The following is a 14,613-nucleotide window of genomic DNA, read 5'->3' on the forward strand; positions in this document are numbered from 1 at the left end:
AATTAAAGTTAAGTATAAAGAATAAACGAAATTATACGCATTGACAAATCTCAAAATGATATGAAAAAAATGTTCAATCTTATTAAATAAAAAGACTTCTCTCTCCACTACATGGAGACGTCATTTGAATTTAGCTGTCACCTTAGCTGTCACCTTACTCTATGGCTGTCACTGGCATGTCACTTCCATTCAGCAAACGATAAACGAAATTTTATTTTCTTGTTCAGTTGACTGAATGTTTCATACTGTCAAGTCACTTTATGCGCGGGAGTCGAATTTTGTCATTGTAATTCGCGCGTTTATTTTCGTACAAACAAGACAAAACACAAAATGTTATCGGAATGGATTTTTCATTGAAATAGCAATATTTTAATACTATAAGTACGGACTTTAGAAGAAATTGAAGTGGCATTACGATTAAAAAATATTTTAATTAAAGTAATGTGAGATGCTCGGGATGCGGCAGTGTTTGTGACAATGATAACATTGTGGCAATGTGCCATGTGTTGGAACTATTCGCACGATAAATCGTATAATATGCAAACGAATGACACTAGAAGAATGTTATCGATTCTCTTTTTAAGACCGTGACAACTGGTAAGGAAGGTGGTGTGGAGGAAAAAATCGCCGGGTTTTTTCTTTTTTCTAAAAAAGTACAAAAACTTATCAAGCTATAAACCTCAAGATAAAAGTATCAGGTGTGTTAATTTGTTAACACTATGCCTTCCAAAAAGAAAATAATGACCCCTCAACAACTATGGGAAGGTGTATCCTCAAGATTTGTTCACTTTGTAGAGGACATATTTTTCATCCTGGGAGTGAAAGTTGGAAGACATCCTGTAAAGACAATAATGCTATCATGGTTGTTTGTGATCTTGAGTTGCATTGGACTGATGAAGTTCCATATTGAGAAAAATCCTATGAAATTATGGATTCCACCAGATTCTGATTTTTACAAAGACACATATTGGTATGTGGACAAGTTTGGGACAGCCTTTCGTCTGCAGCGATTGTTAGTGGAAGCTGAGGATGTACTGCAGCCTGAAATGCTAATGACAGTCTATAACATCACAAAACAAGTGAATTCTCTGGAAGTTCATTACAATAATTCAGTTTACAACTTAAAAGACCTGTGCTTCAAAGTGCCAGCTATAACAAACCTTTTTGGTTCCGAACTGAAAACTAAATCTGAAGAGCAAGTGAGTGGAAACTCAAGCCTATTTACTAGTACTAGCGATAGTCAGTATTCAGATCCAACTCTCTGGGTTGATGAGGAATTTTACTGTAGTTTCATTGAAAACTTTGAATTGCTGTGCTTACAGTATAATATTGTGGATTTGTTTAAGAATGATCTAGATTTAATAAAAAATGCTACTAAACATGACATTGTTACTAAAGTAAATAATGCTAAAAGAAATCCTATTACGGGTCATGGTTACAATTACACTCAGCTGTTGGGTGGTATTAGTCGTGATGAGAGTGGTGATATTGTGGCTGCAAAATCACTTCTATTGACTTGGTACACATCAGTCAACATGTCAGCTGTTGACTTGGATGAAGTTGGCAATTTGGTTGGGACAGAAGATTGGGTTTCTCCTGCTCTTGCTCTGTGGGAACAACATTATCTTGAATTAATGCAGTCCATGCCTGATAATTATAAAAATGTTACCTTTTATTATGAGGCTGGTCGAAGTTTTGGTGACACCAGTGGAAATGCTATATTTGATGAGCTGGACAAACTATTTTTAAGTATCACTTTAATGTTTTTCTATATACAGTTTGGCTTATCTCGGTGGAATTGGTTAGAAATTCGGCTTACACTTGGTGGTGTTGGTTTACTATGTGTAGGCATGGCTTATATTACTGCTGTGAGCTGGTGCTCTGTTATTGGAGTTCCTTTTGGACCTGTTCATGCCTCTTTACCATTTCTGCTAATGGGTCTTGGTGTGGATGACATGTTTGTGATGAAGGCTTGTTGGGAAAACCTATCTGAAGCAGATTCAAGGAAAAGTCTTCCCTATAAAGTGGGTCTTATGTTGAAACATGCAGGTGTGTCAATTGTCATTACTTCTTTTACTGACATTGTAGCTCTCTTAATAGGGGCTATAACAATTTTGCCTTCTTTAAAATCTTTCTGTATATATGCAGCAGCAGGGGTATTTTTCATTTTTTGTTATTCGGTTACTTTTTATGTAGCAGTTTTCACTCTAGATCTCAAGAGAATTGATGCGAATAGGAATGGCATTCTGTTATGTTATAAACACAAACAACAAATAAAATTGTCCAAGGATAAGACCATGTTCCAAAAACTGTTTGCTGAAGTCTATAAAAAAGTAATATTCACTGTACCTTCGAAAATTTTGGTTATTATTCTTACTTTTACCTTAACAGGGTTTAGCATAGAAGCAATACTCAGATTAGAACAAAGATTTGATCCGAAATGGTTCATACCTGAACACTCTAGCTACAAGCAGTATATTAACGCTCACGAGTACTATTATCCTAATGAAGGGCACACAGGCATGATATTTTTGGGCGAAATGGATTACCAGCAAGAATTGACGAACTTGCATGACTTGACACGTAGATTGGAGAAGGAATGGTATATTGACGACGTTGAAACCTGGATCGACGCATTCCATGGATACGTTAAAAGTAATTTCGGACACAACGTGTACAACACGACTGCTGTCTCTAATGACAAATTTCAGACACTGTTATCACGATTCTTATTCAGTCCTATTGGTGGAAAATATCAAATGAATTTCAAGTTTTCTCAACCATTTACTTGTGGTCATCCAGCTGCTAACATTACGGCGTCTCATTTAGCATTTAAGTTTGCTAAATTGACAGGGCCGGAGGAACACATTCCCGCCATGAATCATCTAAAAAGTCTGGTGCGAAATGTTACTATATCATCTGGTGACGGTTATCGTAGTGTTTGGTCCAAAGCTTTCGCCAACTGGGTCACTGACGAAGTGATAGCCCTCGAGGTTGAGAGGAACGTAGAGTTAACCTTGCTATGCGTGATGGTCTGTACAATGGTACTGATAACTAATCTTCAAATGTGCTTCTGGATATTCATGTGCGTCTTGTTAACGTTAGTGAACGTTTTGGGATTTATGCAAAGGTGGGGCATGACGGTGGATATAGTGTGTTGTATCGGTCTGGAACTTGCTATTGGGTTATGCGTAGATTACGCGGCTCATGTTGGGCACACTTTCCTAACAATAACAGATGGTTCTCGACAAGACAGAGCCCTGAAGACCATCACTTCCATTGGTGGTGCAGTCTTGCTCGGAGGCGGTGCAACTTTACTTTCACTATCTCTTCTAAGCATGTCCCAAGCTTATACTTTCCAGACATTTGCTAAAATTTTCCTACTAGTGATAATTTTCGGGTTATTTAATGGACTGGTATTCTTACCAGTCGTATTATCGTTAATAGGCCCTGCGGGCCATAAAAAGAGAGAAGATGATATTGTACCTGAGGAAGTAGAAATGAATGGAAAGCACCTCATGCTTGAAAAGTAGTATCTAAGTAAATACATATAAGTATTTTTAAGGCATAGAATTATATTTCAAATTCGACTGATACAATTTAACAGTATAAGTACGTAAGTGAAGTGTACATCTATTCTCCTATAAAGATTTGTGTTTTACTTAACTTCATGAAGTAGATATATTGCAGCTTGCAGCTGCTGGCTGAACCCTACTCAGCTAGTGAAATTGTACCTATGAGATGAAGGATGATGAAGGAGAATTAGAAGATTGTTAGAAGGATGTCAAAATATTTCGATTAGCGATAATGTGTGTTCGGTACATATTCGGTAAGCATATTAGCTTAACGTCAACTGCTCACTCTTTTTCAACTACCTAACTGTTGACATTGTGCCTTTGAAAGAGCCTTAGCTTAATGTAATTTTGTTTGTTGAATACTCAGTCTAAACGTTGGACTAGTTGTACGAGCTGTTCTGAAAGTTCCTAGATGTGACAAACTTATTTGCAATATTATACTTTTCAACCTTTCTTTTTTTTTTGCTACCCATTAAAACCTTTTGTAATTGACTTTAAATGCCCGAAAATAATTGGCAAACCTTTTAAAAGAAAAAAAAAGTTGTTTTAAAAAATATGTGTTTCACATAGTTCTGATCTGATTGCAAAAGAATTTCTAGGGAAGAATTTCGTGTTATGATTTAATACGACTACAAAAGAGGTTTGTTATTTAAACAATCGCATGAAAATGTAAACATAGCTTTTGGACAATCTGCTCCTTCGTTAGCCACCGTTTCCTTTTGGTTTCGAGAATTTGGTCGGGGCACAGAGTCCGTCAAAGATGAAGCCAGGCCTGGGCAGCCTTCGAACTTCAGTTCAGAATGAACTAAAGATTAGATCACGGGCTGTTTCAAATATTTTTTCATCACACTTGCTCGTAAACAGTGTCGTAACATGCAGGCTAAAATAAAACACTCGACCTTACTGTGCTTGTCATGAAACCCGTGGTCGGTAAATGAGTCATTGCGCGTACAAATTTTCTTGTCATGAAGCCCAAGGTCGGTAAATGAGTCAGTGCCCGTACTGAAGTTGCTGCGCCGTGCCCGTGCGCGCGCTGCTGCACAGCACACGCACACGCACGCTGCGGCGCATGCTGCGGGAGGGGGGGGGGGAGGGCAGCGCTAACAAGAGCGCACCCTAAGGTATCGCCAATATTTGGAAGAATTATATTTTTTCTAATACAAATATAAAATTTTACTCGCAAATATGATGAAAAACATTGTATGTCGCACGGCTGGTACTAGAATTACGAACATCGACTCATTAAAGCCCTCAGTCTTCGACTTCGGGCTTCTAATAAACTCTCGTTCGTAATTCCTTAATTACCACCCTTAAGACACAATGTACTATAAACGTTTATCTAAAAGAACGCAAGGTTTCTTCATGATGGATACCGCATTTACTCACAGAAGAGCAAAAAGCTAGCCAGTGATATAGTGAAATATGACTGCCTCACGCCTTCCAACAACCCGCCGACGACCGTCCGAGGAGCGGCACCCGCGGCATTCTTTTTCACCAGTATAATGCTCCCGCTCACACTGCTGCTCGGACACTCGATTTTTGCAAACTTCTGGGGTTCAGTTATTGCCACACCCACCATACAGCCCAGACCTGGCCCCGTGCGTTTTTTTTTTGTTTCCTACCATAAAAAAAAAGTATGCGAGGACAAAGTTTCAACAAGTAGACCAATTTAGACGGGCACTTTTCGACCTTCCGCAAGATAGATTTTTTTCTTGTTTTGAAATCTGCTTTAGTCGAATGCAGAAGTGTATAGATGCCGCAGGAGAGTATTTTGAAAATTTCAATAGACATCTTTACGCTTTTTGAGTAGCTAGAAATTTTCAGAACAGCCCTCGTATGTCGGAACAAATTTGTACCTATCCCTATTTGTATATTGGGTTCAGGTGTCGAGGAAATATCGTCATGTTGAAATTATTACCAGTTTGATATTGATACACACAGTAGTATTTAATACTGTTTGTAGTAAACATAGTGAAGAAAAAATTTAATCAATTGTATCCAGCTTGGATGTCAAATTAAATTTATTTCTTAGCTGTAGCCTAAAACTAATGGTCCAGGTTATTATCCAGAAACAATCAGGTACTTACGTCATCGTACCTACTGAATTTGACATCTAATAACATATCGCAGGTTACACATTTCAATGCCATAAAGATATACAATGTTTTATATTAACCACCGGCCTTGTAGTGACAGAGACGAGGGCAGAAAAATAAACTTAATTCCTTTCATTTAAGTGTTCCTTTCATTTAAATTTTCAAAAGCTCCTGAAAGTGGAAGAAAAATGTTTTTTTTTCTATCATATTGTCATACGCGTGTTACTTATATCGCTCTTTCTCTTGCAATGCCAATCTAGTAGACTTATGTCCTCACCCTCATGTATCTATGGTTTGGAGCAGGGGTCGGCGACTGTTTTGTAATATCACTTACAATAAGTAACTAGGTAGATATCTATTAGGTATACAATTATCTTTGTGCGGTCCGTGACTAATTTTCGTAGGACCGCCTTTATATATTTTTTCACTGTGGCCGCACGTCTGCCAAAAGGTTGTCGACCCCTGGTTTGGTTTCGAGTCATATCTACGACTATAAATGTAGATTTCAGATTGTTTGTATAATAATTCGTACTAAATTTTATGTTTTTTATACCACCTATACTTTATTTTAAGACGATGTCCCTATAATAAAACGATTTTGCAGTTTGACTCAGTACAAGTTTTTGTGACAGCTTAGGTTCAAAATATAGGTATATGTCCTTTAAGTCATTTATGTCTATGACCTTAGCGCTTAAAACATACGCTATACTTATTGAAACAATGTTGCATGTGATAGCGATTTGTTGATTGTAATTGATACCTGCGATTACATTATATTCAGTACCTAACCCTCTTATTCATAATATGATAAACCTGAAACAAAAAAACTAGGTAAGTATATTTTGTACGTTACAGTAATGTTAAAGTAACATAAAGGGAAACTAAATAATGTTAAATTCATAAAGGCTTTCGTGCTTTGATGAATTTAAGGGCAGATGATAAAGAGAAAGGAAGCGATTTGATGCATGTACCTAATAGACGTCACAGAGACGACTTCAAATCAAATACTTAATACTAAGTCTAATTTTCAATTGCGAACACACTTGGAAATAAGCTCATTTTAAATACCTATTAACTTAAATATTAAATTTGGTCAATCGCGACTAATAACATAATAACATGCAATCAATCGGCGTAATTATTTTATTGAATTTCGCAAACAAGTCGGATAGTTTTAATATTTACCTACGTAAAGTCCTGTTATCTATCTCTTATGTAAACTACACGTGACCATGATGTACGAGTAGACTCTGGCCAGCGAAAGCTGTCCACGACAAACGGCGGCAAATCAAAAAAAATGAGGCTGACAACACTTGCTGTACACTGATTAAACGATGTTGATACTTAGAAATTATTTAGATATATTTTCCAGATATTGAATTATACTCGGGACTCTTCAAGCTGCATTAAAATTCATGTAGTAAGTAATGTGTGAAAGTTGACGATGCACTTTAGGAGTCCCTTAGTAAATTTTATGAACTTGTCAGTGCCCATGCCCATTTACGTACAGTCCAGACGCATCAATTTTTGGACCATTTTGACCAGATTGGTATTGAATATAATTATCTTCTAACATTATTTTGATAACCTTTTGAGGATGGTAGGAGTTGAATTGAACAAAAAAATTTTTTTTTTATAGACAAAGTATCAAAATTATCTAGCCGGGTTAGAATGAAAATATGTCAATTATGACAGTCTCAAAATTGATACTAGATTAAAGTTTCGTAAAAAATGCGTGGACAGCTTTCGCTGGCCAGAGTCTAGCGACCCCTAGTCCGCATCACTATGTTTAAAATTACAATAATAACTTCTGTCTGTGATCAAAGTCTTGGGGGCTTTTGGTGTTAACTCCCCAAAATGGCTGAAAAAGGCTCAAAGGTGACTAATATTGATAACGATAAACTATTACAAACAGTTGAATATCTTGAAATGCACTGTAAATTAACCTAGTGCCCATAACAACAACTCTATGCCATTATGCTATTAAACCTTGAAGGTTTCATATACACCTGTTATGTTCATATGTAAGCAATACGTTATGGAAAATAAACTACACACTTTATTGTGTCTCTGATATATTTGCCAACAATGATTAGCCCTTTTCCAGGCACCGTGCATACCTACTCTTATAATATTGACCACATAAATGTACACAAATATTCGAACTTGCTTAGCATACAATATGGCACAAAATCAATTGAAGTCATTAAAAATATTATTCGTTTTAAAATTAATCCCTAATAGGTAAACAATATAAAATTATGATTCATTTTGTTGTAGCTTATCTAAATTGGCGGGGCCTGGAAAAGGAGCTAAAAATAGCTAGCAAGATTGAAAGGTTGTAAGTTTTTTTACATATTACTAATGCTGCATATAACATATTATTACTGCCGTTATAAATAATTTATTTTCTTTCTTTCTTTCTTTCTATTTGTCATTAGTAATTAGTAATCATGTATGATCGTGAGGTAGGTTAGATTTTAATTGTAAGGCAAATGGTTGGTGACCTAAAGAATTGTATTGTAAGCAGAATTCGTGGCTGAACCTATTAAGTTCTAGATAAACCCTCTCATTCTTTTAGAAGAGGCCTGTGTCCTGCACTTGGGTCGTACTCGTACCTAAATAAGCCGAAATCATGATGAGAAAGTATGCTATTTATAATATTTTTTTCTAATCTGTTATGACTTAATTTTAATGTCCCTGAATGGTCCACGCATGAGTGATGTGTTTGGTTGCGATATGAAAACGTTCCAGTCTGACAAGAAATAGCTAAGAGCGAGTACTGCCTTTTCGCAACGTAACGTTTGGCAACCTGTTTCATTTCGCAACTTTTCATTTCGCAAACTTTAAAACTGTAAATATTTCAGGATTTATTTCAGGGCCATCGTGTAGAACCCTTTAGGTTAGGTTAGGTTAGTTTTATAAAAATCCTGAAATATTTACAGTTTCAGTAATATTAAACAGTTGGGAAATGAAAAGTTGCGAAATGAAACAGGTTGCCAAACGTTACTCGCCGAAACATTAGTAAACCAGCAAAGAGTTCTAGGAAAGCTTTCGCTTTATATGTATTTATTACGGTGTAGGTACTGCCGTTTAGGCAAAATATTTTTTGCCAAATTTCACTTCCCAAAAAATTTATCGCAGTAGTTTAATTTCCCAAACGAATCTGTAGCATATTTACATTTCGCATTTTATTCATTTGATCAAATTATCATTTGGTATAATTTTACTTTGTCAAATTTTATTACGACAAACTTTTTTTTTGGCTAATATGTATTCCAAAAAAATGTTTGTTCAAAATGACATTTCGCACAAACCAACCACAGAAACCAGCTGCTACCAGAAAAGTACGTTAGATTAGGTTATACCTGCTTCTTCCACAGTAACGAACTGCTATCAGAAAAGTAGATGAGATTAGACTGCGTCCCCCATATAAACGAACTGCTACCTGAAAAATAGGTTAAGTAGGTTAGGTTAAAACTGCGTCCCCGCAAAAACGCACTGCTATCAGAAAAGTTCGTTAGGTTAGGTTAGAACTGCACCCGTGTTTCTGTGGAGAAACGAACTGCTCCCAGAATAGTAGGTTATTAGGTATATGTCATACAATATTTTGGGAAGAGTACGTTATGCCAAACGATATATTTGACTAAATAATACTTGGTAATATGAAACATGACCTAGTAATAATTTGTGAAACAATAATTTGGCAAAAAAAAAATAACTAAAATTGCGTTAAGTTTTTTTGGCTAATGATTTTTTGCCAAATGATAATTTGAGTGAAATATTTTGGGATGTGATACTTTGGGAAAAGTTTTTGCCCATACTTACATTAGTAATCCATTTATTACAAAACCTAGTAAAATTGTTCTGATTATTTTCCGCAACAAGACGATATTTTAAAATCTGACCCTACATGTATTAATTCGTCTTTTTTAGGGTTCCGTAGTCTTACAAAAGATCCTTTTAGTTTTTCATTGATTGAATTTACAAAATACCCACAAACAAGCCACAAATAAGAAACAAACAAGCTGAGATATGTGGTGCATAGGGGAAATTCGTGTCTGTACCGTTGACCAGCAGTGGTGTAGCGGTATAGCACGCGGTACGGAATACCGAGGACCTGGGTTCGATTCCCAGTGCTGGTCTTATTTTTCTGGTTTGTCTGTGCATCTATATTTCAGTTTGTATTTTCAATTTAGGTTTTACGGGATGACCGTAAAAGTAAAATTTGGAATTGTAATAAAAAATACAAAAAGATTCCAAAAAACCAATCTTAAAAGCATACAAGCCTCGGCCGGAACGTGGGGTTGCCGGCCTCGCGTCTATATCTGCTTGGCCGGCAACCCCCTACTTCTCGGCCTCTACAGTAATGTACCTACTATTGTATGCTTTTACTAGATTTAAGTACTTATAATCAGATCGTCTCAGAGGTCACGTCACGAGATACCTACCTATCTGACGGCTTATGGAAATAATTATGTACATACTGCGTACCTTTAATAGAGCAAGTTCTTGCATTATGTATCAAGATGTCAATTAAGTACATTGTATAATTGATAAGATAATATAAACATTGTGATTGATCACACAATGGCAAAATTACAAAAACATACTATCTTAAACGTGTTTTGTTTCGTTAAACTGACTTAGGCGAAGGCTAGACGTACCTACAAATAAAAAAAAATAACAAAAATTAAAACCTACTCCAAAAAAATAAAAAATAACGAAAAATGGAACCGACTACAAAAACCTTGAAAATATTTTTCTAGGTACCTACTAGCCATTAAAAGGGCTGGAGGCGCCCGAACGGAGTGGTGCTGGCTGGCAATGAAAACAAGGCTTCGGAGACGACACGTTTATTGTTCTAGATGCGGTGGCGAACAGGGGGAGAGAACAGACAGACACGTCCTTATAAAAATAACTCAATAATAATATTAACAACCATAAAGCTAAACCACAATGCATAGAGCTATAGAGTAGACAGTGAAGAGTGCCATTCACTATAAAATTACTTTAATTACAAAGCCCAGGGCTGCCATGCATTAACACTAGCTCGAAGTCGGTGCCGCAGCACGAGCTAGCAGGAATGGAACAATTATAGTCGTCTAACTCACCTACATACTATGGGTTTCAATCCATCCTGCTGGGTCGTGCTGAGTCACCGACTTCGAGTTCGAGTTTGGTAATGACATCAAAGCGTTCAATATTTTTGTCATGTAACGTAGAAAGCAAGTTGGTCTAGTGGATAGTTAATTGGCCTAGACATTCTAACTAAACTAAAATTCTAAACCCCGCGCCTTGAAATCTTTTTTTTTTTAGTTTTTATTAATCATCTTGTCGTTGATTATTATTATTATATAAGAGATCTTTGTTAGGCATGAGGTATAAAAAAATGATAGGCATGTTGCATTTCTGGTTCAGTAGGTATACAGTTTTCTATTTATGTTAAAATGATTATTTACTTAGGTTTTGAGCCGAACTAAATTTACTAATAAAACAATACCCGGGGGTGACGTTTTGCTTATACATCATCTTTATAAAAACATTTACAACACTTATTTACATAGACTGATAATATTAATTGTGCCTGTGATTAATGAGAAAGAACCAACATGCTTAACTATTATAGTATAGCAATTTACATCTTTCTCTTTTATCACAGTTTCTGATAACTCTTTTGACACAACAATAAAAACAATACCTATGTGAGGTCAGATGGTGCATCATTAACACATGAATACTCGTCAACAAGGGTAACTTGACTGATCATAACAAAGGTCTGTTTATTATTGATTAACTACGAAATAATAGTTTTAGGAAATATTAACACTTGCTCTTTCGTTCCAATGCTGTTTTATTGGTAAGTAATAATCTTACTTTTAGTAACGGTCAGGATAGCCGTCACTATCTATTACTTCTTGAAGCCGAGTTTTCATTCTTGAAACCATATGAAACACGTACCTATCACTATTACGCAACAGTTCCCATGTTTTGTTTACCTCATTATCCAAATTAATTTTAGACCTTATCTCACTGGAGTCCCAATTCAATACCATCTGACCCCACAAGTTTTCTGTTGGATTTAGGTCCGGACTTTTAGCCGGCCATTCAAATACCGTTATGCTTTTTTGGATATTTAGCCAGTCTTTGACGACTTTGGACTTATGCACTGAAGAATTATCGTGAACCAGGTAAATTTGTCCTTCAGGATATGCCACACGCACTGACGGTAGCATTACGTCCTTCAACACTTCAAGGTATCGGCTCACTGTTTCATGGGGCCGCCTATTTCCACTAGCGCGCCTGGGTCATTGAACGACGTCTCCCCAGTAACCTAAAACAGTCACCCTTTAAAATCTGTTGCAACATGTGATCTTAAGAAAACTTCAAAAGAATATTAAATGCACGCCCCTTGAACGAGATTTATAAATGTGACAGTTACACAAAAATATTTAAAAAGATCTTTTATTATATTACTTCTGTGGTTATTACTAGTGTTCAAACCCCCGCTTGTTTCTGAGATCTAAACGTGTTGGGGTGATATAACTCTCCCCATTCTCCACAAAAAGTTTTCGGCCCATCCTAATCTGACTTAAAATAAACACCTTTTCGTCAGTTACAATTATAACTATTTGTTCGCAAGAGATCACCACCGCCCATAAACATCAGCAACACCAGAGGTATTTGCTCAATTGTAATTGATTATTTAAAAGGTTCACCCTACTGGGTCATATTCACATTTTTTCCTTTGTTCGACTGTAACTTTCATATCTTTATGAAACTTTAAGCTGTACCAAATTTCAAATCCAAATATTTCCTCTAGTATCCAGTGGCTTAGGATATGCTTTGGCAGTCAGTTACGGTATATTGTAGGTAGAAAGGAAGATTGGCATATCTGTAATCCATCGCCTTGTTTCCTGGCGTGGGGGGCGTCTCGAAGAGGAAGTGGTTCATTAAATGATCCAATCGTTTCGTATTCAATTTCTTCGCGACAGAACGGATTTAATGCAATGAAGCTCGCTAGTTATATTTTATCATACAACAAGACGACCCGCGACTTCGCACGCGAAAGTACCTAGATAATCCAGGAGGTAGATCCAGCCGTTGAATTCCGGGATTTTAGTAAATTCTCATTTGAATTCCCAAAAATATATTGTGGATTTCATTAACGTTGCATGATGTGTAAATACCTGCGCTAATAGGCCATGCCTCTTTTAATAACGGTTGAAATTTTTGTAGGTTTAAAAATCTGAAAAAAAAAAAATAATTTGGGTGAAATTGTAACAATATAAATTTCCCGTGAGAATTTCCAAAAATACATACCTAGTGGTTTTAATTTCGTTGTATTCAAAAAACTGTGACAAATTTCATGACTCTCTAAACCCACGGTTGAGATTTCAAGATTTTTATCTCGAAATATCGGGATAAAAGTAGCCTATGTTATTCCAGACGTCCAGCTATCTACACAACAAATTTAATTTTGCGTGATGGCATAACAAAAGTACACAGGTACAGCCAAGGGCATAAATATATCTACTACAGCAATAGCGTCAAATATATTTTTTACTTCTCATGCTCGTAAAGTTCGTGTTTATGCTGGATCTAGGCGACATAAAATGACTTTTTATGCACTAGTGCATAAAATAAAATCTTCGTCTAAGACCAAGGTAATCAGGTGTCAACAGCCACAAGGAAGTTTATATATTTTTTTCATAATTTTTAATTTATTACTAATCTATGAAAGTATATTTTGTAGAAAAAAAAGTTTTTTATTTCAAAAATAGTATAATTTAATACTTCTTACCCCCTAGTAAGTATGTGTTAGCGACACATGTCAGGTAGTTTTCATGTGTGTCGACGATGCGCCGTTCAAACTAACGAACGGACACAAGTCAGTAGTCCTTGGCTAACCGCGCGCGGCACACACGCACTTACGGCCTTTTATATTTTTTTAATATTTATTCTTTTGGTGTCGTTATTTTGAAATAAACTGTTCTACGAGCTTATCTATTTCTTTGCATTAAAATCATCCGCATCGTACATCTACATTTTTTTTTTTTTTTTATGTAGCTTGTATTTATGTCCCCACTTGCTGGGCAAAGGCCTCCCTTTTCTCGCCACTCTTCACCTGTCCTGGGCATGCACCTGCCAATCGAGCTTGAAAAGCGCTCAGGTCGTCCCGCCATCTCCTCTTGAGTCTGCTCTGCCTCCTATACCCATCCCTCGATCCCATCTACAGCATAAACTTAATATTACTTAGACATACAGACCTGCTTCAGAGCGTGACCGAAAGTGAGTGGCCAGTCTGTGAAATTTGTAAATGTCTGTGTGAGTTTTAGAGTTGCCCTCACTGTTGAATGACCCATCTATTTCCTTTTTACCCGACTGCCCGAAGGAGGGTTATGTTTTTTATAGTGACCTTAAAAAAACTTTATAATTTTCGCGCGCGCCTTGCTCGAGCGAGCGCGCGAGACCAATCATTCATCTAAGGTTGCTATAGCACAATATACGTCAATAAATAGTCTGTTCAATATAGGAATGGACAAAAGGAAAATAGGCTCTTTTAGTGCACCATTTAGGAACTCATATTTAATAAATATTTTTTTGTACTGTACGGTCAAATTTAACTTTAATTAAAATATCAAAGATATCAATACTAGTTCACTTATTCATTAACTAGCTGTTGCCCGCGACTCCGTTCACGTAGAATTCGTTTATTGCTTCCCGCGGGAACTATGCAATTTTCCCGGGATAAAAACTATTCTATGGTCCTTTCCCTGGACTTGTACTATCTGTATACGAATTTCACCTACTTAAATAAGTTCAGCCGTTAAGATGTGAAATGTAGGTAACAAACAAACAGACTTATAAACTTTCGCAATTATAATTAAATATGAGATTAACTTTGCTATTTTCATATCATACTTAATTTAAAAAACAAT

The 14,613-nt window shown here is 36.3% G+C and overlaps 1 protein-coding gene across 1 annotated transcript; it reads left to right on the top strand.

The window, feature by feature from the left end:
- Positions 1 to 168: 168 nt before the first annotated feature.
- On the top strand, positions 169 to 3,603 carry LOC141427032 (patched domain-containing protein 3-like). The gene has a single exon (XM_074086264.1). The coding sequence runs from the start codon at positions 720 to 722 to the stop codon at positions 3,531 to 3,533; it is 2,814 nt and encodes a 937-aa protein (XP_073942365.1). The 5' UTR covers positions 169 to 719; the 3' UTR covers positions 3,534 to 3,603.
- Positions 3,604 to 14,613: the final 11,010 nt, after the last annotated feature.

Source organism: Choristoneura fumiferana, chromosome 4 (genome assembly GCF_025370935.1).
Source record: "Choristoneura fumiferana chromosome 4, NRCan_CFum_1, whole genome shotgun sequence".
Taxonomy (NCBI): Eukaryota; Metazoa; Arthropoda; class Insecta; order Lepidoptera; family Tortricidae; genus Choristoneura; species Choristoneura fumiferana.

Bases quoted from the DNA above. Each gene is read 5' to 3' on its own strand.
- LOC141427032 (XM_074086264.1), top strand. From the start codon at position 720: ATGCCTTCCAAAAAGAAAATAATGACCCCTCAACAACTATGGGAAGGT.